Source organism: Phoenix dactylifera, chromosome 1 (assembly GCF_051530095.1).
Source record: "Phoenix dactylifera cultivar Ajwa chromosome 1, Ajwa_hap1_PhDact_Kaust_v1.1, whole genome shotgun sequence".
Taxonomy (NCBI): domain Eukaryota; kingdom Viridiplantae; phylum Streptophyta; class Magnoliopsida; order Arecales; family Arecaceae; genus Phoenix; species Phoenix dactylifera.
Window position 1 is genome coordinate 40,608,588 of NC_143190.1, and position 22,917 is coordinate 40,631,504.

The 22,917-nt window shown below is 40.9% G+C and overlaps 2 protein-coding genes and 1 long non-coding RNA gene across 3 annotated transcripts; 1 reads left to right on the forward strand and 2 right to left on the reverse strand.

Moving 5' to 3' along the window:
• Window positions 1-389: 389 nt before the first annotated feature.
• Window positions 390-11,675, reverse strand: LOC149768664 (uncharacterized). The gene is made up of 2 exons (XM_089923559.1): window positions 1,766-11,675; window positions 390-1,681 (listed from the first exon to the last, which is right to left on the reverse strand). The coding sequence occupies exon 1, from the start codon at window positions 8,743-8,745 to the stop codon at window positions 7,381-7,383; it is 1,365 nt and encodes a 454-aa protein (XP_089779685.1). The 5' UTR covers window positions 8,746-11,675; the 3' UTR covers window positions 390-1,681; window positions 1,766-7,380.
• Window positions 11,676-14,601: 2,926 nt separating this feature from the next.
• Window positions 14,602-20,428, forward strand: LOC149768665 (uncharacterized). The gene is made up of 2 exons (XR_016395581.1): window positions 14,602-14,993; window positions 18,722-20,428. It is a non-coding gene; the product is annotated as an uncharacterized LOC149768665 (long non-coding RNA).
• LOC103696826 (G-type lectin S-receptor-like serine/threonine-protein kinase B120) lies at window positions 15,045-21,917 on the reverse strand. Its single transcript, XM_039126244.3, has 7 exons — window positions 20,429-21,917; window positions 17,540-17,647; window positions 17,226-17,449; window positions 16,612-16,822; window positions 16,277-16,514; window positions 15,971-16,121; window positions 15,045-15,867 (listed from the first exon to the last, which is right to left on the reverse strand). Exons 1-7 carry the CDS (start codon window positions 21,696-21,698, stop codon window positions 15,559-15,561), a joined length of 2,511 nt encoding a protein of 836 aa, XP_038982172.3. The 5' UTR covers window positions 21,699-21,917; the 3' UTR covers window positions 15,045-15,558.
• Window positions 21,918-22,917: the final 1,000 nt, after the last annotated feature.

Genomic DNA, 22,917 nt, shown 5'->3' on the forward strand with positions numbered 1-22,917 from the left:
AAATTATATTCTATTATATGATTATATTATAATGATATTATATTATTATTGAGTTGATATAATAATATTTAATAATAATATAATATAATATATTATTAAATTAGATTCTAATCCATTATATTATATAATATTTCTGTTTTATATTATAATATTATTATATTACATTATATTATATATTATGTTATAATTATAATAATATTATATTACATTGTAGTAATATTGTCCTATTAGTAATACATTAATACATCATATCATATTATGTTATATTATTACGCTGTAGTATTCAATATTTTATTACACTATATTATAATAATATTATACAAAATATAATATTTTAATATATAATAATATATAATATTATATTAGATTATACTCTACTATGCAATACTATGCAGTATCCTTTATTGTCATTTTATCATAAAAAAAGCACTTTTTTAAAATATTCTATCTTTTTACATTTAACATGGCTTTCATGTGCTATTTTACTAGTAAAAATAGAATATAAATTGCGATGGATTATGTCATTGTAGCATCGATTACTATTTGTTGATTGTTAAGTTTTTGATTGTCGTGTTATTTTTTATTTTAATTCGTTACTTGTTTTGTTATATGGTTCTTTCTTATTAAAGTTGCCTGGCTCTCTCATTTTGGATCAATCTGTACATCATTTGGTGTGCGACCTTCTCGTGTAGAGGCTCAGAGATGGATAGAGGGAACATAGCTAAATATTATGCGACATGACCTTTGATGCTCTGTAGGAACTTTGAATGCAAGTGCAGCTACATTTTTTAAGAATTAGTCGATATTTCTCATTTTTGAAGGAACCTCTTAGAGGGATATGGAGAACCGAAGTTGTGATTTTATAGGAGTCATTCCGCTCTTGTACTTTGAGTTTGTCACATGACACAAGATGGTTAGACGAGTAAAAACTATGAATTCATATTGTTAGAAATGCTCTTTTTTTATGAAAAAAAAGAGTTGTTTATACAGTCACACTGCTCAAATCTTCCTTTCTTGGGCTCGCTGCTGTGCGCTAATGTATTATTGGATGCTATTTTTACTGGGGATATTTTGTGGAAGATCAAAGCCATTTTTCTCTATCATATTATGATGTCATCATTATGTCACATATTGTTAGATTCTTCTAGCAGGGATGATTGATAATTATAAAATGTGCCAATATATCACTATTCTCTGGATGGTATGGCTACTGAACTTACCATCATTTATTAATTCAGTCACTCCAAGATACCCTCTTGATGATCAAAGTCATTTTCTCTACCATATTATAATTTTACTATTATGCTGAACCGTCTTTTGTGATATATTATGTTATTCCAAAGCAGAGATCAGTGGTAGTTTTGATGATCTTGTAATCTTGTTTATATCCAAGCAGAGACTACGAATTATGCCACTTGGACTCTTGGTATATAGGATTCACCTAAAGCAATTTTTTTGAAAATAATATCCTCTTCTTGTTTGTGCCATCTTTCTCAATCTTAAGGAGTAGAATGGGGGGGGAAGTGATTAAGAGAGACTCTTGCAATGCAACTGGAGATTATATTGAAAATAATAACTCCGATGGGATCATTCTATGAATCAGTCAAGTAAGCTTACCTAGCAAGAAGCGGGACTCGGCCTTTTGTCAGATTCTTATGTGGACCTAGAAAAATATGACCTGCTAATAAAAAGTGGAGAAACGATTTAATGCATTTTCTCCTGTTGAAACGGTCATTCATACAGACTAGTGCTTGAGACAACTTACTAGTATATATTTTGGTCTTCTAGCGAGACTGAATGCAAAAAGTGGACTTCAAAGAGGCAGTCATGTGCAGTGATAAGTTCAACCAAGCATGGTGATATGTCAGCAACAATATCTGCAAGCAGGAGACTTGACCAACAATATCTGCAAGCAGGGAGAGCTGGTAGTGAGAGATTGCAAGGTAGAGCAAGCATACCTATCTGACTACTTCAGATAGGCAAAATGGGTGTCTGATTTGTGGTAGGACACAGTGTAGGTAGTCAAGAGAGAGATAATAGGATCTGATGGTACCCATCCACCAGTTGGGAATATAGGGCTTAGGGACATTTGATCTGTTTATGGCATAGCGTACGTATCTAAACCATAAGGAAAGGTGTTTTGCTTCAGCATCCAGGCAGTTGTTTGTTGATTGATTGACAGCAGCCCCCTTGTCTGGGACAAAGGGTTGTGGGGATGGTTTCTCTTTCACTTCCCTTGTAGTTTCCAGTTTTGTGTTTTGTCCAGTGTGGAGATATCATAATTTTCTCAAAGTCTTATGAATGGTATCTCTGAAGAATAACCATTCCTCTGTAGTTCTGTCTGCGCCTTGAGATGCTGTTGAAGTTGTCCAAAGGTTTTCCCTTTTTCGTAAGTATTAGAAAAGTTTGGCACTTGCATTGTAATTGCTCTTTACTTTTTTCGGCTGGTGAGTTCCTTTCAACTTATAGGAGTTGCTTTCCATTTTGTATTTTTTTGATGACAATGAATTTTTGCAATCCTTAAGTCATAGCAGAGAGCTATCAGTGTTAATACATGTATTGCCATTTAATTATTAGATTTGTGCTTTCATGGGTGTTTGCTAACTGAGCTATTCTTCATCATCATCTTCTTCTTCTTATTCATCTTCCATTCCTTTGCTCATTTTAATAAAATAGCATCTAGTTGTATGTGTTTCGATGGATAGGCTTCCTTCGGGGCTCTATTTCGAATGAAACAAAAGACTGGAGGCGGAGCTCCGCTTCCACTACTTGGGGTCAACTCTAACCCTGTTTTTTTGCACTTGAAGGTTAGTTTAGCATATTGAAGTAATAAAAAGATATTCTAATTAAATTAGGATGAATGACACATTCAACTTTCATTTCTTAACTAACAAAAATACGGAAATATCCCTTATGAAGAAAAATTCACTCTTAGTTTGGTCAAACTGAAAATTAGATTTTCTTTCAAGTTCTTCTAGTAGAATTATCTTTGAATGAGTTCTTGAAGGTCATATTAAACATGGTAGATGAGTGTATCATGAATGCATCAAAATTATAGGATGTATCGAGAGTGTATCACTTCTCTCTTCCTTGAGTGTCTATTTACTTGATTAACTTTGTTAATTGCTTTGGTACTTCCATATGGCCTTCATGGTTTTGTAAACATTAAAATAACATTATGATTCTCAAGTTCGCCGAAGAAGATGACCAAGAGAAGGAGGATCGCCAAAAATCGAGAGTAGAACTCGACGGGAAGGTCGCTGGAAAGCTCTAGGAACACCCAAGGAGAAGCTCGAACACCACAACAATGGCGGCTAGGGAGAAGAAGGGTGGTGACAAGAGAGATCAAATAAGGATCCTAGGGTCCCTTCTAGCCTTATATAACCTACTAAAACGGCTCTGATCGGCTAACCTAAGCGATTAAGCAGCCGAATCTCGCTACATGGCAGGCCCAGAAGCTCTCCCAGCAAATCTTTCCGGATCGCGGCACTAAAAGCCAATCATTATGGGAGGCGCTTCGGAGAACGAGACATTAATGATCGGCCCCGTGTGTTCCATCAGCCAAGGCGCTTCGGAGGACGAGGCATTAATGATTGACCCCCTTTGCATTGCATCCAGCAACGCCTCGAAAAGAAGCACGTGCATGGCACATTAAAGGGCTCCCACAGCCGTTTTAGCTTGGAGCGACGTGGCAGCTTAAGCCACCCAACCTCGGCTCAGAAAGCTCGACTCGAAGCCATCAGCCCCAATAACACACCATGTGTCCTACTCGGTGCACACGTCTTCATGAGCACTTAACTGCGATGCAGGACGACCAACAATTCAACTACTTTCTTTATCCGAGCCAAAGAGCGACTTGACCTTGGAAGTCGGAGGGCAAATGATGGGGGGTAAAATGGATTGTCCTATCTCGGTCGGGCAGGACCTCGGTCCTGCTCAGAACTAGCCCAATCTCGAACTCCGCCGAAGGCTCAGTTGACCTCGAATGGATCTCTCTGCTACTACGACTTGTAGTAACCTCTTCTAATATTTATAATGACGTCCTGAGCCCAAGCTCGGAATGCCCTGCTGTGTCAGCTATGAGCCAAAGAGCTCCTTCGACCGCAAGACTTTTCGCCGACGCGCCCCGACCGAGCTCGGGGCGCCCTTTGTATTCGCCGATGTGCCCCGACCAAGCTTGGGGTATCCTTTATATTCGCCGACGTGCCCCGACCGAGCTCGGGGCGCCCTCTATATTCGCCAACACGTCCCGACCGAGCTCGGGGCGCCTCATCCATCAACACGCCCCGATCCTCGAGCTCAAGGCGCACTACCGGGCAAATCTCGAAACCGGATAAGCTAGGCTGACCTCAGCACCCGCCAAGCTGACCTCGCTGAATGTATGATGCGACCTCTCATCGAGCTTGGCCTCGCCCACGACCGCATCTGTCACGACCCCCGCCCCGTTCCCGGCGGGCCGCCGCGACGGTCCTAGGGTGCGGGTAGGCATAAGGCCACCAGCCACCGCGTAGAACCCTACTACCTATCAATCATCAATGAATCTTGAAAAATTTGGCATGATGCATGCACAAAATGATCACTTTTCCTATAGTGACCTGTCAGGATTATCTCAATACATACAACACACTACCTGTCAGAGCAGCAATCACATAACCTGTCACATAACGAACCTGGACAATATATATCAATACATCATCACAGGTATATAACTCAACTGTATAAAAATCTGGTTCCCATTCCATCCATGGTCAAACCCATATCCACAACAGGATCTATGACTGTAACTATACACTAAATACAACAGAAGGTTTATAATACACCAAAAGGGTATAAACCTCTATCTACATTATACTATACTATACTATGGAGCGGCACAGCTAGCAGGCAACCACTAATCCTGCTCCTCTCTATACAATACCTGCCCTGCAATCAAAAATATCAAACTGGGGAGTGAGTATATAAATACTCAGTGAGTGGAGTAGAGAGTACTATGCACATGAGACAGAATATAATCATGGCTCGAGATGAAATCTCAAGATCAATAACAAGATGAACATGATCTCAACATAGAGAATATGGAGTAAATCATCAATATCACCACAATCAATATCAACTCATCTGAAGCATATATGGAATAATCAAGTAAACATATATGCTACTCATGAATATGCTCAACAGATCATAATGCTGAAACATACAAATCAGGTGTCAATATGCTGAAATCATCACTAGACAGCTATCGGGAGGTGGGTTTTACGCCCCAGGCGAACCAGCAACAACTCCCTCCTGCCATATGCATATATCGAATATGACACCACACCAATATGTAGCTGTCGGGAGGTGGGTTTTACGCCCCAGGCGAACCAGCAACAACTCCCCACTGTCACATGCATATGCAGGATAAGACACCATATCGATAATGTAAATGCTAGACAGCTATCGGGAGGTGGGTTTTACGCCCCAGGCGAACCAGCAACAACTCCCCACTGTCACATGCATATGCAGGATAAGATACCACACTGATCATGTAAATGCTGGCCAGTATCCAGAACAGAAATCCATCTCACATCTACATACTAAACGGCACCTCGCGGGAATTCTACATCCGCGGAAAGCCATACTGCACCTCGCGGGGTCTTACTATGCCCGGCGGCAAGCAGAATATAAGTCGTAGGACCGGCCGATCCTACGCCTAGGGCCGTGTCCCCCCCTAGGAAGGGACTGGGCTCCGCCCACCCAGAAGGCTACTATGTGCACAAAGGCCGATGTTCAACCCCATCGACTATAGGTGTCCTGCAGATACTGTCAAGCCATGCATGAATGCCATAATGCACCCTCCCAATACTCTACTAAAAAGGAGTATAATCAAGACTACCACTCACTCGATCATGACCCAATCATAAACTAACATCAGGGTTAGGAGTGAGGGTCAAGGAAGTGCAATACAACTCAATATACCACTAAAAAGGCTCTACAAATCTTTGAAATAGAGGAAATGAAATCAATTTACAAAAGAAATCATTTCACAATTCGGAATCAATTTGATTACTCATCAACCTCTCGTAATTCCTCTCAATGCTCCCTCAAATGCATGTACAGAATAATCAAGCATGGAGAATCAAGATTATAGAGGAATCTACTACAATATCAATCAATATGCTCAAGTGGAATCAATTCACACTTGGCGACATTAATGAAAATGAATTAAGGATGCTCATGGTGCAAAGTACATGACTCCCACTCACTTGCCAATCCGGCACGGCCTCGATACGCCTCTAGAATTCTACAGCAGGCAGTGGGGAACTTCTTCCTCTCGTTCCCTAGCTTCTTGCTCAACTGTGACATGCATTTACCATACATTTAGTCTTGTATCAAGGTCATAATCTACGTGCCAATTATAATATAGGGAACTTTAATTGATTCAACTCCCCCGTTCCCTAAATCTTTTCTTTTCTTTCTCTTTTTCTTTTTCTATTAATTAACTCATCATTTATGTGTATTAGGGACTCCCTTGCACGAGTACAAGGTCTCCCTTAGCCTAATCTAGGCTTAATACCCTATTATGGCATGAAATCCCTTATTTTCCACCCGGATGAACAGTAACCCGAACTGACAGTGGGTTACTTCATCCCGGTTTTGATCCACTTTCAGGACTCCAAATTTGATGAAATTTTTACCTAACATTCTACACTCATAGAGGATTCCAAAGAGATAACATGCATCATCATCGGAGGCCGTTTGAACCCCTAAATAATTCGCCGAAGTTGGGACTTCGACACAGTTTTTCCGTAGTGCCGGAAAAATTTGTTAAAATCCGATTCTTCCTCTTTTAACCACCTCTACAACCCTTATCCGACCCCTCTAGACTATATCCACCCTTTGTATAGCCTAATGTCATCAAAAGACTAGATAGGGACGGATATTTACCTTTTTCTTTTTGGAAATCGAGGTCCTTGCGTAGAGGGGAAGGAGATCTACGTTTTTTCCTTCAGCTGGAAGTGCAACCGGGATCCCCCTCCTCCTCGAATCCCCTTCCTCTTCTTCTTTCTTCTTCTTCTTCTTCTTCTCCTTTTCTTTCCTTTTTTCCTCCACGCCTGAGAACCCCCTCTCTGTGACTCTCTCTCGGTTTCATTCCCGTGAGCCACCAACCACCCCATTTAAATCACATCAAAGCACTATTCACCTTTGTTTAATATTATTAAATTCCCATTTTGCCCCTAACACTTCAACATATCTACAACTATGCCATTATCTTTTGATTCCTTCCAATTTTACCCCTTATATCAATTTTAAAGGACTATTCTATCCCTTTTTATATTAAAAAAAAAAATTTTGGGGTTATTACATCCTCCCCTCCTTATATAAAATTCGTCCTCGAATTTAAAAGAGTAAATTACCTGTCATAGCTGCATTCGATGTCTGTGCCTCCTGTGGATTTACCGTGAACACCCTTCCTTGCCCTCTGCCTACTGGAGCTAACAGCTGAGATGGTCCAACACTCTGCTGTGACGCTGGTGTCTGACCTTTGCCTCTGCCTACAGGCCCCCTATTACTAGGCCTGTCCATCTGCACAGAAGGGTAGGATGTTAAAGGCACAAACTGCTGGGTGGCACCCTGCGGGCATTCTCTGACAAAATGACTCGGCTGTCCACATCTGTAGCACACTCCCTGACCCATTCTGCATCTGCCAGGGTGCTGCTTCCCACATATGCCACACACTGGCCATGATTGGAACTTGGATTCAGTTCTGGCCATAGTGACCGGAGGACGAGGTATTGATGGTAGAAAAGTATCTTGTGATTGACCTCTTTCCCTCCATTTCCTCTTACGTGGGGCAGGTGGAGCTGAGCATACAGACTGCTCTGTCGGGCCCTCCGAGAGATCTACTCCCTCAGATCTATTTCTACTGCTTTGCCCTTTCCCCATACTCATTTTCCTCTGTTCTCTTTCAGCTCTTTCCTCTTTGTTTCTGGTCTCCCACTGTTTTGCTTTATCAATTAGCCTAGACAAGGTGGGGACCTCTACTGCCAGTACTGCATTATAAAGCGGGAAAATCAGACCCCGCCTGAATCTTTCTATCCTGGCAGCTTCAGTGGGGATGATGTAAGGAGCATACTTCCCCAATCTAGTGAACTCACGAGCGTACTCAGATACGCTCATTTCGGGCATCTGCTTCAGCCTCTCAAACTGAAGAGCCCGATTCTGCCTCTCAACCGGAGACAAAAACTCATCCATCACTGCTTGCCTGAACTCTTCCCAGGTTGGAGGATTCCTACTGTACAATCTGTCCTCCACGTGCCTCTGGTACCAGTCCCAGGCATCTTCCTTCATTGTAAGCCCTACAAGTTCTATAGCTCTTGCATCAGAACAGGGCAGTCTCCGTATCATCTTTTCAGTCTCCTCCAGAAATCTCTGAGGATCTTCACCTTCTTCCCCCTTAAACTCCGGGGTTCTGAGCCTCAGAAACTCCTGTACAGTAATCCCCTCATCATCTAGAGCCCGCCTGGCCAAACTTCTTGGCACAGGTACAGGAGGTGGGATGGATACTACTGACGGGGCAGGAGATTTCCCCCGAGCAATCTGCTCCCTCAGAGCCTGATTCTCCGCCAGTAACTGTTCCATCAATGTATCTCTACTTCCTACATCTCCTTGATCATCAACCCTCCGTCTATCAGCAGGAGGAGGTTTTTCTCTTTGGGGCTCGACATGTGCAGAACCCGCATCCAATGCTATATCTGGCTCCATCCTCCTTCCAGGACGAGCAGGTCCTCTCCTTGGAGGTATTCTTTATATCTCTCTAAAAAAGTCAAAAAGAGAGGATGGTCGTTACACACTGAGTCATGACATATTTTACTGAGTTGTAAATGACTCATAAAATAACATACAGAAAAATCCTATGCTCCATAGTATAATCCTATACTTAATCCTGACTCATCCTATTGCTCTGACAGGACTCTTCTTAACCTTTGCTCTGATACCAAGCTTTGTCACGACCCCCGCCCCGTTCCCGGCGGGCCGCCGCGACGGTCCTAGGGTGCGGGTAGGCATAAGGCCACCAGCCACCGCGTAGAACCCTACTACCTATCAATCATCAATGAATCTTGAAAAATTTGGCATGATGCATGCACAAAATGATCACTTTTCCTATAGTGACCTGTCAGGATTATCTCAATACATACAACACACTACCTGTCAGAGCAGCAATCACATAACCTGTCACATAACGAACCTGGACAATATATATCAATACATCATCACAGGTATATAACTCAACTGTATAAAAATCTGGTTCCCATTCCATCCATGGTCAAACCCATATCCACAACAGGATCTATGACTGTAACTATACACTAAATACAACAGAAGGTTTATAATACACCAAAAGGGTATAAACCTCTATCTACATTATACTATACTATACTATGGAGCGGCACAGCTAGCAGGCAACCACTAATCCTGCTCCTCTCTATACAATACCTGCCCTGCAATCAAAAATATCAAACTGGGGAGTGAGTATATAAATACTCAGTGAGTGGAGTAGAGAGTACTATGCACATGAGACAGAATATAATCATGGCTCGAGATGAAATCTCAAGATCAATAACAAGATGAACATGATCTCAACATAGAGAATATGGAGTAAATCATCAATATCACCACAATCAATATCAACTCATCTGAAGCATATATGGAATAATCAAGTAAACATATATGCTACTCATGAATATGCTCAACAGATCATAATGCTGGAACATACAAATCAGGTGTCAATATGCTGAAATCATCACTAGACAGCTATCGGGAGGTGGGTTTTACGCCCCAGGCGAACCAGCAACAACTCCCTACTGCCATATGCATATATCGAATATGACACCACACCAATATGTAAATCATCACTAGACAGCTGTCGGGAGGTGGGTTTTACGCCCCAGGCGAACCAGCAACAACTCCCCACTGTCACATGCATATGCAGGATAAGACACCATATCGATAATGTAAATGCTAGACAGCTATCGGGAGGTGGGTTTTACGCCCCAGGCGAACCAGCAACAACTCCCCACTGTCACATGCATATGCAGGATAAGATACCACACTGATCATGTAAATGCTGGCCAGTATCCAGAACAGAAATCCATCTCACATCTACATACTAAACGGCACCTCGCGGGAATTCTACATCCGCGGAAAGCCATACTGCACCTCGCGGGGTCTTACTATGCCCGGCGGCAAGCAGAATATAAGTCGTAGGACCGGCCGATCCTACGCCTAGGGCCGTGTCCCCCCCTAGGAAGGGACTGGGCTCCGCCCACCCAGAAGGCTACTATGTGCACAAAGGCCGATGTTCAACCCCATCGACTATAGGTGTCCTGCAGATACTGTCAAGCCATGCATGAATGCCATAATGCACCCTCCCAATACTCTACTAAAAAGGAGTATAATCAAGACTACCACTCACTCGATCATGACCCAATCATAAACTAACATCAAGGTTAGGAGTGAGGGTCAAGGAAGTGCAATACAACTCAATATACCACTAAAAAGGCTCTACAAATCTTTGAAATAGAGGAAATGAAATCAATTTACAAAAGAAATTATTTCACAATTCGGAATCAATTTGATTACTCATCAACCTCTCGTAATTCCTCTCAATGCTCCCTCAAATGCATGTACAGAATAATCAAGCATGGAGAATCAAGATTATAGAGGAATCTACTACAATATCAATCAATATGCTCAAGTGGAATCAATTCACACTTGGCGACATTAATGAAAATGAATTAAGGATGCTCATGGTGCAAAGTACATGACTCCCACTCACTTGCCAATCCGGCACGGCCTCGATACGCCTCTAGAATTCTACAGCAGGCAGTGGGGAACTTCTTCCTCTCGTTCCCTAGCTTCTTGCCCAACTGTGACATGCATTTACCATACATTTAGTCTTGTATCAAGGTCATAATCTACGTGCCAATTATAATATAGGGAACTTTAATTGATTCAACTCCCCCGTTCCCTAAATCTTTTCTTTTCTTTCTCTTTTTCTTTTTCTATTAATTAACTCATCATTTATGTGTATTAGGGACTCCCTTGCACGAGTACAAGGTCTCCCTTAGCCTAATCTAGGCTTAATACCCTATTATGGCATGAAATCCCTTATTTTCCACCCGGATGAACAGTAACCCGAACTGACAGTGGGTTACTTCATCCCGGTTTTGATCCACTTTCAGGACTCCAAATTTGATGAAATTTTTACCTAACATTCTACACTCATAGAGGATTCCAAAGAGATAACATGCATCATCATCGGAGGCCGTTTGACCCCCTAAATAATTCGCCGAAGTTGGGACTTCGACACAGTTTTTCCGTAGTGCCAGAAAAATTTGTTAAAATCCGATTCTTCCTCTTTTAACCACCTCTACAACCCTTATCCGACCCCTCTAGACTATATCCACCCTTTGTATAGCCTAATGTCATCAAAAGACTAGATAGGGACGGATATTTACCTTTTTCTTTTTGGAAATCGAGGTCCTTGCGTAGAGGGGAAGGAGATCTACGTTTTTTCCTTCAGCTGGAAGTGCAACCGGGATCCCCCTCCTCCTCGAATCTCCTTCCTCTTCTTCTTTCTTCTTCTTCTTCTTCTTCTCCTTTTCTTTCCTTTTTTCCTCCACACCTGAGAACCCCCTCTCTGTGACTCTCTCTCGGTTTCATTCCCGTGAGCCACCAACCACCCCATTTAAATCACATCAAAGCACTATTCACCTTTGTTTAATATTATTAAATTCCCATTTTGCCCCTAACACTTCAACATATCTACAACTATGCCATTATCTTTTGATTCCTTCCAATTTTACCCCTTATATCAATTTTAAAGGACTATTCTATCCCTTTTTATATAAAAAAAAAAAATTTTGGGGTTATTACAGCATCCACGTGCGTGCCCACGCCCATCTACGTGGTCATACATTATAACGTTACCGCGCCACGCTTTGCTTGCTGGCCAACGGCAGCAAAGGACAACGCCATGCTGCTCCAATCATACCCCGTCACACCTATCAATACCTTACCGTCCACAGGAACGGCCTACGCCTTGTGCCTCAAGCAATCTTTAGTGGCGCGCCATCTGTTTAAAATCCATCTCTTTCCATAATGAGGATAGGCCATACCTCCGCCACCTAGACATCTCTACAGAGACTATAAATAGCCCCATCAGGTATCACTAAGGGGGACTTTTGGACCAACTAAGGTCCATTCTAACTTGAACGTCGGAGGCCCTCACCGGAACCACAGGTGAGGCTTTGTGCAGATACACTGTTGCGCGAGAGGTGACTCTCCTTCCTCCGCTCCAGCCGGCAACTCCCTCGACTCCCCCGACATGGTCACCCTCGGGCCAAATTTGAACCACAACACTTTGGTTGCCGATGACAATGAAGTTTTGCAATCCATTAGTTGTAGCATAGAGCTATTAGTGTTAATATATGTATTGCCATTTAATTATTAGATTTGTGCTTTCATGGGTGTTTGCTAACTAAGCTATTCTTCATCTTCTTCTTCTTCTTATTCATCTTCCATTCCTTTGCTCATTTTAATAAAATAGCATCTAGTTGTATGTGTTTCGATGGATAGGTTTGCTTCTGACTTTTTGAAATGTAGTAATACAAGAACCTTCGCCACTTTCCTCCTCTACAATTTTTTCAGGGGAAGGTTCTCGAAGATTTTAATTGCTAAAAGCCTATATTTATAAATGAGTGTAAATATCTAATAGATCCCACTCTTATGATCTAACTTTGGTATTAATCAAACTTCTTCCTAACTGATGACCGATTCTCACTTCATGTTACATGATGAATATGTTCCTTTGTCTTTTTTTATTCCTCTAAAAAATAGTGATGTTTGACCACAGATCACAACAAAAATCAGCATTTAAGTTTGATACATTCTTCATATTACTGGTGATTGGAGTTCTATCATGATACCTTTTTGTGCTTTTAAGAGCTTATTTATTTTTAAAAAAAATTAAGTAAAATTGGCAATGAATGTTGACTTTCATTTAAAATTCTTCAAAATAAAAAAGGGCTCTCTTCGGGGCTCTGTTTCGAACGAAACAAAAGACTGGAGGCGAAGCCCCGTTTCCGCAAATCCCTAGCCTCCGCCTTCTCCGTGCAGCGGCTTTCCAGCCTCCGTCTTCTCTACGCGACGGCTCTCCGGCGCTCTGCTGGCTCTCCGCCGGCCTCGGTCTCTCCCATCTCTCTCTTTTTCTCTCTCTCATACTCTCTCTCCCTCGCCTCTATCGTGTTGATACAGGGCTGGCACGACATGGCGTGGGGCCATACTGATCCGTGGTCCGGAGCCCGATACTAATACAAGAGGCGTTGCTCCCATACAAAAATTAATTGATTCTCTCTATACCCTACAATAGCACTAATCTTATGTATTGGACCACCCTAAAAGAGTTAAGCTATACTGGAGGAATTTTTTGCTTATGCATGAGAAATTTTTCGCTTAATTTGGAGTTTGATTAGGGTTGAATGCGACTGCTATTCAGTTGGGTACACATTATCATCTCCCAGCATTAGTTCATCGCATTTAAGAAATGAACATTGGGAACATAACTAATTTCTGCCAACTCCCATTTCATCCATATGTTACAAGCAGCATTCTGCTGGCCTTAAAAGATGAGGCTTAAGATTACCATCAAACGCCAAAAGAATGTTACACCAAATAAGCCCATAAACTTCTGGAAGTTTGGGCACCATGCCGTCAAATAGAAAGAAAAATGACACGAGGGTTCGACACAACAAAATAAGAATATTTTTGGAAGAACAAATAGATAGAAACAGAGCTTGTGAAAGGTCCGCAGAACTCAACTGTAATGTTATTATATTTAATTTTGGCATGGTAATAAAAAGAAAATCTCTTTTCTAATTCTTGCGCTGTTAAAAATTCTGACTTCGACGTCTTCTTTTCTTCGCCTTTGATTTGTTTATACGACACGATATGAATCATAAATTTCAATGGTTATGTGATCAGGCTCTTCTAGGTTTTTGCATCGAGGGCAAATCTCTCTCCATAAGTGTTTTTGCATCAAAACTTTACAAGATTAATCGAAACCCTAAAATCTAAAAAAGAAAGCAAAGATTCGGGGGCAAATCAAAAGAAGAGAAAAAGGTGCGGGATTGGATTCACCTTGTGGGCGTTGGGGTTCTTCATCGTGCTCGTGAGGGGATCGAGCGATGAGGCGGCGCCTCCACCAAAGAAGAGGAAAGAGAGCGAACACGAGAAGCATACAGAGGACGCCCACTATGATCTCCTCTATCTGTCCCTCTCTCTTTCTCTCTCGCTCCCCCCTCGATCTCTCGTCCGGTAATTCTCGCGACGAACAGAAGTCTTTTGGGTTTCGCGGTGCTCGGGCCTAGAGCATAGAGGAGAAGACGGCAAATAAATTGCCGAATTTAATAGTAGAGCCGTAGACGTGGGCATTCGCCGACGAGCCCGAAGGCTTCAACGGTTGGGAGCCCATCGCATCACCAGCTGGCCATAAAAGAACAAGAGGCTTTACATAAAGTCGGTCGAACCTGCTGACTATATATAGATAGCCCACGTTTTTAACTGCACACCCCCAATTACGGATCAGTTTTAATTCTTGTTTCAGGAATACAGAAGTAACAGAATCAGGAAAAAAAAAACAGACTAAATTATCAAGGAAACCCCACGCGCTCTGATTAAACACACCCCGCTCTCTGTTTCCATTCTTGGTCGTGGAGGGAGGATTAAGGGGATATGCCGACCTTTGGACTCCCCGAGGCCTCTCGCTCACCCTCCATGGCCATGGCCTCTGCCATCGCCGCCTCGGAGGCGACGAAGGCCTCGCCCTCCTCGCCACCGCAACCACAGCGGCACCGTCGGCGTTCGAGAAGCCGGAATCCGTGTCCGAGATGAAACGAGAAGCTGAGGCCAACAAAAGGAGGTGGCTCTCAAGAAGAGTCGGATCCCAAAAGGTAAAGCGTTCGTCAGCCACTTCCCTCATTTTGGCCCAAAATGCCTCCTCTTAGTATCATTTCTAATTTATTTTCTTTCCCTAATACCTCTCTATTATGATTTCATGGAATTTCTACTTCTTGATCATCTCCGAGGAATTAATTTCTAGAAACATTTGCTTTTTCTCTTAATGGTTAGTAAACTCAGTATATCCTTGATGTATTTCAATCACATTCTGACAAATAGATCAACGACAAAACAAAAATTGGGTTTTGAAAATATAAACAAGTTTGCACAGAGTGTATGACTTTGTGTAATATCTATCAATTTATTCCCATTATAGTACAGGAGAATTAAAAAAAAATTAGGAACCACCAACACCAAAATCTTGTATTGCATTCCCTCAGTGAAGTTATGTTGAGTTGCCTGAACCGAATACTTTCTCAACAAAACCCAAAATCTTGTTCATTTTCTCAAAAGTAGTTCCATCTCTAGACGAGCTCTCTAGGAAATTCTCTTTAAAAAGAAATCTGATCATTTCCAAGACTGCATAGATAATTATGTACACAAGGTAATTTACATCTTCTATCTTCCGTGAAGCATCGTGATTGTGATATCAGATGTAGTAAAAGACTCGTATTTGTTCGCCATTAAATCACTATCATGTGGGCTTCCCTCAGCTGTGTAAGTGGGCTGTTTAGGCATTGGGAGAATTACGGCTTGACTAGCCAACATTAATATAATAGTTGGTATGTCTGGCCTCTCATTAGCACGATCCTGTACACACAGGAGTCCTATGTGTATGCATCTAATCACTTGACGAATAGAACATGATGATCGTATAGATGGGTCGATCAATTCGACTGCTTTATCTTCATTCCACAATTGCCATGCCTGTGAGGAGGAAAAAGAAAGGGAAAAAACTCAGAATTTATCCAAGAAAATATTTTTGAATATAATTAAGGACATGGAGAACTGAAGTGACATGCATACATACATATCCTACAATATTTAGGGAGTTCTCTGTATGGTGAAAGGAATTGTTCCTTCGGCCTGTCACAATTTCTAAGACCAAAATTCCAAAGCTATAGACATCAGATTTCACAGAGAAAAGGCCTTCCATTGCATACTCAGGAGACATGTAGCCACTGCATTGCAAAATTTAGCTTATTTAATTTAGTCACCAAAGAAAAAAGTTATTTTCAATTTTTCATGAATGCGATGACTATGAACTGCAAATGCACGTTGCATGCTTATGTGCATGATCAGATAACTGAAAGAGACTTATGCGAATACTACTTACAATGTTCCAACAACTCGGTTCGTATTTGCTTGATTTTGATCACCTCCAAATATTCTCGCCATTCCGAAGTCAGATATTTTGGGGTTCATGTCTTCATCCAACAAAATGTTGCTAGCTTTGAGATCACGATGAACAATTCGTAGCCTTGAATCCCTATGAAGATAAAGGAGTCCTCGTGCAATCCCTTCTATGATGTTGAAGCGTGTTCTCCAATCTAGTAATGCTTGCTTAGCAGGTCCTGTTCAAATACCCCATTCAACCATTCTTCAAGTTAGAAAAACAGAAATGCTTTAAAATTATTTAGGCAAGATGATAGTGGAGTTCTAAGGACATACGGAAGAGGAAGGCATCCAAGCTTTTATTAGGCATGTACTCATAGATTAGTATCTTTTCTTCTCCCTGAATGCAATAGCCCAATAATTTGACTAGATTCCTGTGCTGCAACTTTGCGATTAGTATGACTTCATTCTTGAACTCCTCCAGTCCCTGCCCAGAACTCCTTGAAAGCCTTTTCACAGCTATTTCTTCACCTCCAGGTAGCATTCCCTTTTAAACAATATAATACCCCATGTCAGACATTGGAAGCAATGTGTGGTGGAATCAGAAATTCTTTTTCTTTTTTTTGAGAAAAGAAATTTTTTATGCATCTTGAATTGAAGCAGATATACATGGTATTGAATCTGACTTATTCTGATCAAAATTAATATCATTCTAAGAACAAAATAAGCATTAGAATGCTTACTTTTTGAATCTGCAATATTATGAGTGCTGCTGTATAATCTGCCAACAGCTGTTAGGTCAGCTGGCTGCTACTATTCTCCCAAGGGCTTGCCCTTGGAGGAGAACCAGAGTTCAAATACTGATGGTGGCACATTACTACCGTATTGTTCATACCACCATATTGCTTGAAAAGATTAAAAAAACAAGAAAGATGGTAAATAGGATTTACCTTGTAAACGTGGCCAAATCCTCCTTCTCCAAGTTTATTCGACTCACTAAAATTATCAGTTGCAATAGATATGCATTCAAAAGTATACAAGGGAAGCTCAGCCCCTTCTCCCTCCTGCACTTCCTCTCCATACTCACTTGGCCCTGAGAAGTCTGGTCTAACCTCTCTGTTGAGAAACATATTATGCAACAAGTCATGTTTCTTTCTGCCCATCTTCAACCAATCTGTGCCAGACCAACTAGAAGGATTAGGCGTGAATCAAGATATTGGTAGCTGCATAATCTGATAGCAATCATAAAACTATAAATATTTACCCTTTATTCTTTTATTGTACTTCCACCCTAAGAAGATGCATGTGATCAAAAAGAACCCCCCCAGGGTAGATACTGTAACAATTATTTTCCATCTCTTGCTATCAGTTCCTGCAAAGGACATAATTTTAGCAATAGAACATAGTAATGAACTACTAGAAAGGAGGACATCGGAATTCTGTCATTTTACCAAGTAAATGCAGCTAGAGAATTCTGTTAACATAATAAATTAAAAATTAATTTTAGAAAAAAATGATCTATGAGGATCATTTAACCCACCATGGATTAAACTAGCTACTTTGGCTAGAATTTCATGAGCTTCAAGAGCAAGATTCACCACGCCCATTACTCAATGGAGTGCCAAAATTTGGGAAGCTACAATTTCTAATCCATATAGAATTTGGCAATATAATTATAAATGAAGTTGTTGTAGAAGTAAAGATCTAGTATCTACCCAAATTTGAAAATTTGAAAATATTTTAATCATTTTTGTATGTGTCTTTTTAAAATTAAGGGAAGGATCTAATCTGATTTGGGATGAACTTCAATATCATACAAAGAAGGGAGCTTTCATTCTTTTCAAACTAGGAAAGAAATCTAACTCAAATAAGGAGGACCTCACTGGAAAACATATGCTATGATTTTGGAGAACAGGATAAAGGACTGAAAGTAAAGAGCATAGACTCCACTTTCTACATACTAGAACCTCAGTAAAAAGAATGAAAAGAAAGTGTATGGACTCTATTTTCCACCCTAATACGTACCATAATTTATGGAACATGAAAAATTAATGAAAGAAAATGATTAAGAGCCCTACTTTTCTAAAATTTCTACTATTTATTATTTTATTCGAAAAATTGAAGTTGAGTAAGTTGAAGAAAATCCTTCTTTCTTTCCGGTCGGATCAAAAAACTTAACTGCACTCTCCAAGTTAAACTAATACAAGGTTTTAACTTTCCAAGTCATCCAGCATTAAGCATTGATTATGATGCATGCATAGAGATGACTACCGCAATTATATATGTAATTATTTGAGGCAAGAGATCATAGTATGGTATATGGGTATAAAGTTACTCTTGATTTTTTCAATTATCACCCAAAGCCAAATTATTCATGATATTAATGTGCAAACTAGCTTTAGGCAATGATTTCAGCAAATCTCATGTGTTTTCTCTTATTTTTTAGTATGCTCTTCCATAAGATGGCCTTCAGGACTCAAAGCTTCTGGTGATGGATCATGGACTTTTTCAATCTGACATTGAGTGTAATATCCCAATTAGTAGGGTGTCTCCAATAGTCCAATCAGTGTACTCTTTTATATTTCCTCTGAAAGGGTGTTTAGCCAATGATTGTAAAGTTGATCATCAAGGCCTGGCTCTTAACATCAAAAGATACTATAATTTAAAGATGTACATAGAAGAATTAATCTGTCTTTGGGTTGGCCAGTTTGATGATTTTGGTTGTCCAATGAGGAGGTGTGTATGCATAGACTAGTTTAGCTAGCTGATTGAGGCTTGTTTGCACTCCGTTTTTTTATTCTTTTTGGTGGGGACTGCTAGGCTGGTCTTCACCTTTCCTAGTAATTGTCTCGTTTATTGTATGAAACATGGGGTGGTCTTCGCTGTTTCTCTCAAGAAACCATCAATCTATGATTTTTCTATTCACACGGATAGAGAGGAAGGAGCGATCTGCACTCCTTTCTTTTTTCCAAATTGGTCTTCTTTAGTGCTTTCCAGTAGACTATATCATTAAAGCTAGAGATGCCCATATTTTGAATGACTTTAGTGGAGTTCCTATTAAATGCTTCGAGTTAAATACTTGTTAACTTTTATTACAATCCTTTCTGGAGTTGGACCCTTTCCTGCACTTGTAAGCATTGATACTGTCATGTATGAAACACAAGGTCAATTTGTGTTATTGTAGGAATAAGATTGGTGCTTTAGAATAATATGAATCATTTTTTAAAATCGGCAAAGCCTATGCCAACCTTTTATATATCTAGCTACAAATCTCTTCCAATAGCTGTGCATCCTGCAACATTTTGAATGTTTGTTTCACATGCCTTTTGGATGCCAATCAAACCATTGACCCCATAAATTTTAGCAGGGGTATTGTGCTTATTGACAAGGATATAATTTTCTTGTTAGTGATGCTAATGATCTATACACCAGAATATATGCCTAAATAAATGTATTAAATCTATGCTCATTTTTTTCCGCAAAAGTAAATAGCTGTAGGTCTATGGGGCATCCAATAGTTTTGCTTAAAAATATAAATAAAATAGCGAACAGCATCTACTATGGATGCATGATGTCATATTTTTTTTCCCTTTGATCATATGTTTGGATATAAATTAAGGCGGCCGTCCTCATCTCGCCATTTGCTAACTAGGCAAGATTTGAAAGATCATATGTTTTAGGTGAACCGTTGACAACAACGCGTCTTTTTTTATCTTTTGACGCAAGATTTGAACGAACGGGGGATCCCCCCACCAAATATGACATATTGAACAGGCCTTTCAGTCCTATTTTCAACCCACGGATTTGTAATTTTTTAAGACTTGGCTACGAAGAACTTTAGGCCAAGTTCATCTTCTACACCTAATATTCATTGTAGACTATTCTGTCGTATCAGCTTCTCTCCTATCGAGCAACAACTAGGAAATTTTTAGCCTCATGACAGTCATCAATTACTATTTCCATGGTATTAGCTAGCTTCTCTCCTCTGAAGCAATAACTAGGAAATATATCTCATCAGAAATTTCTAACCTCATGACACTCATCTATATATTAAGCCTAAAGAAGAAGTCATATAAACAAGTAAAAATTTAAACAATATTATCGTCATTAGCTAAAAATAATTAAATCAACCTCTAAATTAAAATTTACTCACCTAATTCAGATGCTGGGAGTTTGAGGTAGAGATCGTTGTCCCCTTCCGGGTACTGGTAGATGTCTATCAGATCACGCACCCATGTCATACACCCAATACCAGAAACAAATGCATATGCCTTGCAGGAGCAGTTATTCAGACAAGCTGTTTCACATCCTGCTTCATTTAAGACCGTCGAAGCCCAGTTTGAATGGTCCGGCAGCTTCACCCCTGCCACCCTAAAGAATCCATCGCCACTTCTGTTTAACTGGCAATCCAATTGAGTTCTTCGAACACACCCCCCTGACCAATTTCCTCTACTCCATTCCTCTCTCGAGCTCGGCTCGAACCCGTCGAGGCAGCTACATATCGGCGTATCGCCATTGTTGCACATCCCGTAGATCCCGCACTTGCCATAGATCTCGCACTCGTTGGTCGGCTCCGCCCAGACGGTCTTCCATTCTTTCGTCTCTCCGACCAGCATCGTGCTGTTCTCCACTCCATCCCATTGCAGCACAAACCTCAGAAGGGAGCTATTAAATTGGGTGTAAGTGAAGTACATGATTCCTTGATTCGCGTCGTTTATAAACTTGAATCCATAGAGATAGAGAGCTCTCATCGTGGTACCTATGAAGACTTGCCCATTCCATTGCCCGGACCTCCAACGTGGCACCGTCTCTTCCCACATGAAGACCTGCGCCGACCCAAGAGGGTCGAGGCTCAGTGAATAGTTCCCAGCTGAAGGGTCGTCGGGGCCTTTCCATGAAGTGAAGATCCGTCTCCTTCCCGTCTTGGTGTCAAGACCAATTTTCATGCCAGGGAGGAACGTGTCAGTTGGGTGATCGAAGCTCTCCCACAGCACTGTTCCATTGGCTGACCGGAGAACGAGGTTGCCTGAGTCCAGGAGGTGTGCAGTAGAATTGTTTGATGTCGCCGGCAAGTTCGAAGACCATATGATGCTGCCTCCTCCATCGAGCAATAGCAAGTTTCCATCGCTTCCAACTGTGAAATTCCCAGAAGAATTCTTCAGGGGGGCTTCTCGGTTCGCGACCCAGACGACGGACCGTGTCTTGATGTTTTGATACCATATGCCGATATATCGGTACTTTGAGCTCCCAGGGCTGAAGAATCCGAGCTCGAAGACGTCTCCAGCGGATCCAAGGGTTTGCTCATCGCTGATGGATTGGCCATGCGTTAAGGTATCTGTGGCATGAGAAAACAAGGATGGAGAACTAGAAAAAATGAGCAAATAAGAGAGGATGATGCTTGGGTAGCTGAAGTTAAAACCCATTTCTGATCTCCGCCAGGTTGAAACCACTGTCTAAAATTAAACAAACTACTATGTAGTTGCGTTCGAGGAGGAGCAGGGAAGAATGGAATCCTTGTGGTTAAAGATAAGCGCTCCATCTCGTTATTCTTATATTAGTCTTTGGAGTTGCACTTCCAAAGGCATTCGTTCAAACCATAAAATAAAAAACAAATAGAATAAAAAAAGGCATATGGAGTTTAAGTTTGACCAAGGCATGTGTGACAAGCCCACCTACGCTCTCTCGAAGTTGTCTGGTCAACGATTGGGTCGTTGTGGGAGGTTCCTACCATCACCCGGCGGCTGGAGGCGAGATGCTGATTGTGTTTGACCTGCAAACAGATTTTGACATTTCCCATTGGACTTTTCTTGGAAGGTTTGTTGCCATTACGCGGTTGATGCGACTACAGTTTAGCCTGGGCCCGACAGAATTGGTTCAGAAACATTTGGACATGGGCTTGAACGTCCACTTACAATTCTGCTGGTCTAGACTCGGATGGGTGAGACCCAAGTCTCAACCCTAGGTCTTTGATAGTTGACATTTCTATTAATTGTAGTTAAAAGCCTATTCCGGCACATGCAATGCATGACCTTTATTAGCACAAGAGAAGGGAGCACCAAAAGATGAGACTTATAAAAAGAGAAGCGTAGGAACTCTGAACAGAGTGCTCAACTATTAATAAAAAGAAACACCATAGGAAAGCTTCAAAGAACAGTCTTGTATACAGGTTGGCTAATCATATAGAAACTACCTTGAGGACTGCATTATTGGGTATTTTTTTTCTAATTTTTCTCATATTTTATTTTTAGATTCACACGGATGTATTTTCTCTAGATTGGCATGAATAAAATCCAGTTCATAAAAAAAAAAAAAAAAAGAACAGCCTTGCATGGCTGGTTCTAATATATTCGTGCTATCTATAGTGGACAATATAGCAAATCTCTAAGTGTGATATATTCAAATAAAACAAGTGAAAAATTTTGATGTTTATCTCTGAGGCCCTCCTTTTCTGAGAAAACAGAGGAGACTCGCTACTCCAACTTCATCAAGAAAATGAAAAGCAAAAGAAACGATCACTTGAAGTGATCGGATGGAACAAAAATAAAAAAGAAAACAAAGTCAGAAAAGATACTCCACTTTGGAGAGGAGGACCTGAAAGACGGAAGGATAGTCTTTCAAGAGCTAAAAGGAATAGCTGACTGC

What these genes read in the sequence shown, in the direction of transcription:
- LOC149768664 (XM_089923559.1), bottom strand. Translation starts at nt 8,745, where the DNA reads ATGGAGCCAGATATAGCATTGGATGCGGGTTCTGCACATGTCGAGCCC.
- LOC103696826 (XM_039126244.3), bottom strand. Translation starts at nt 21,698, where the DNA reads ATGGGTTTTAACTTCAGCTACCCAAGCATCATCCTCTCTTATTTGCTC. An exon ending in GATTTGGCCACGTTTACAAG is followed by an intron (nt 16,823 to 17,225) that starts GTAAATCCTATT and finishes ATTGTTTAAAAG; the next exon opens with GGAATGCTACCTGGAGGTGA. An exon ending in CTTGGATGCCTTCCTCTTCC is followed by an intron (nt 16,515 to 16,611) that starts GTATGTCCTTAG and finishes GTATTTGAACAG; the next exon opens with GACCTGCTAAGCAAGCATTA.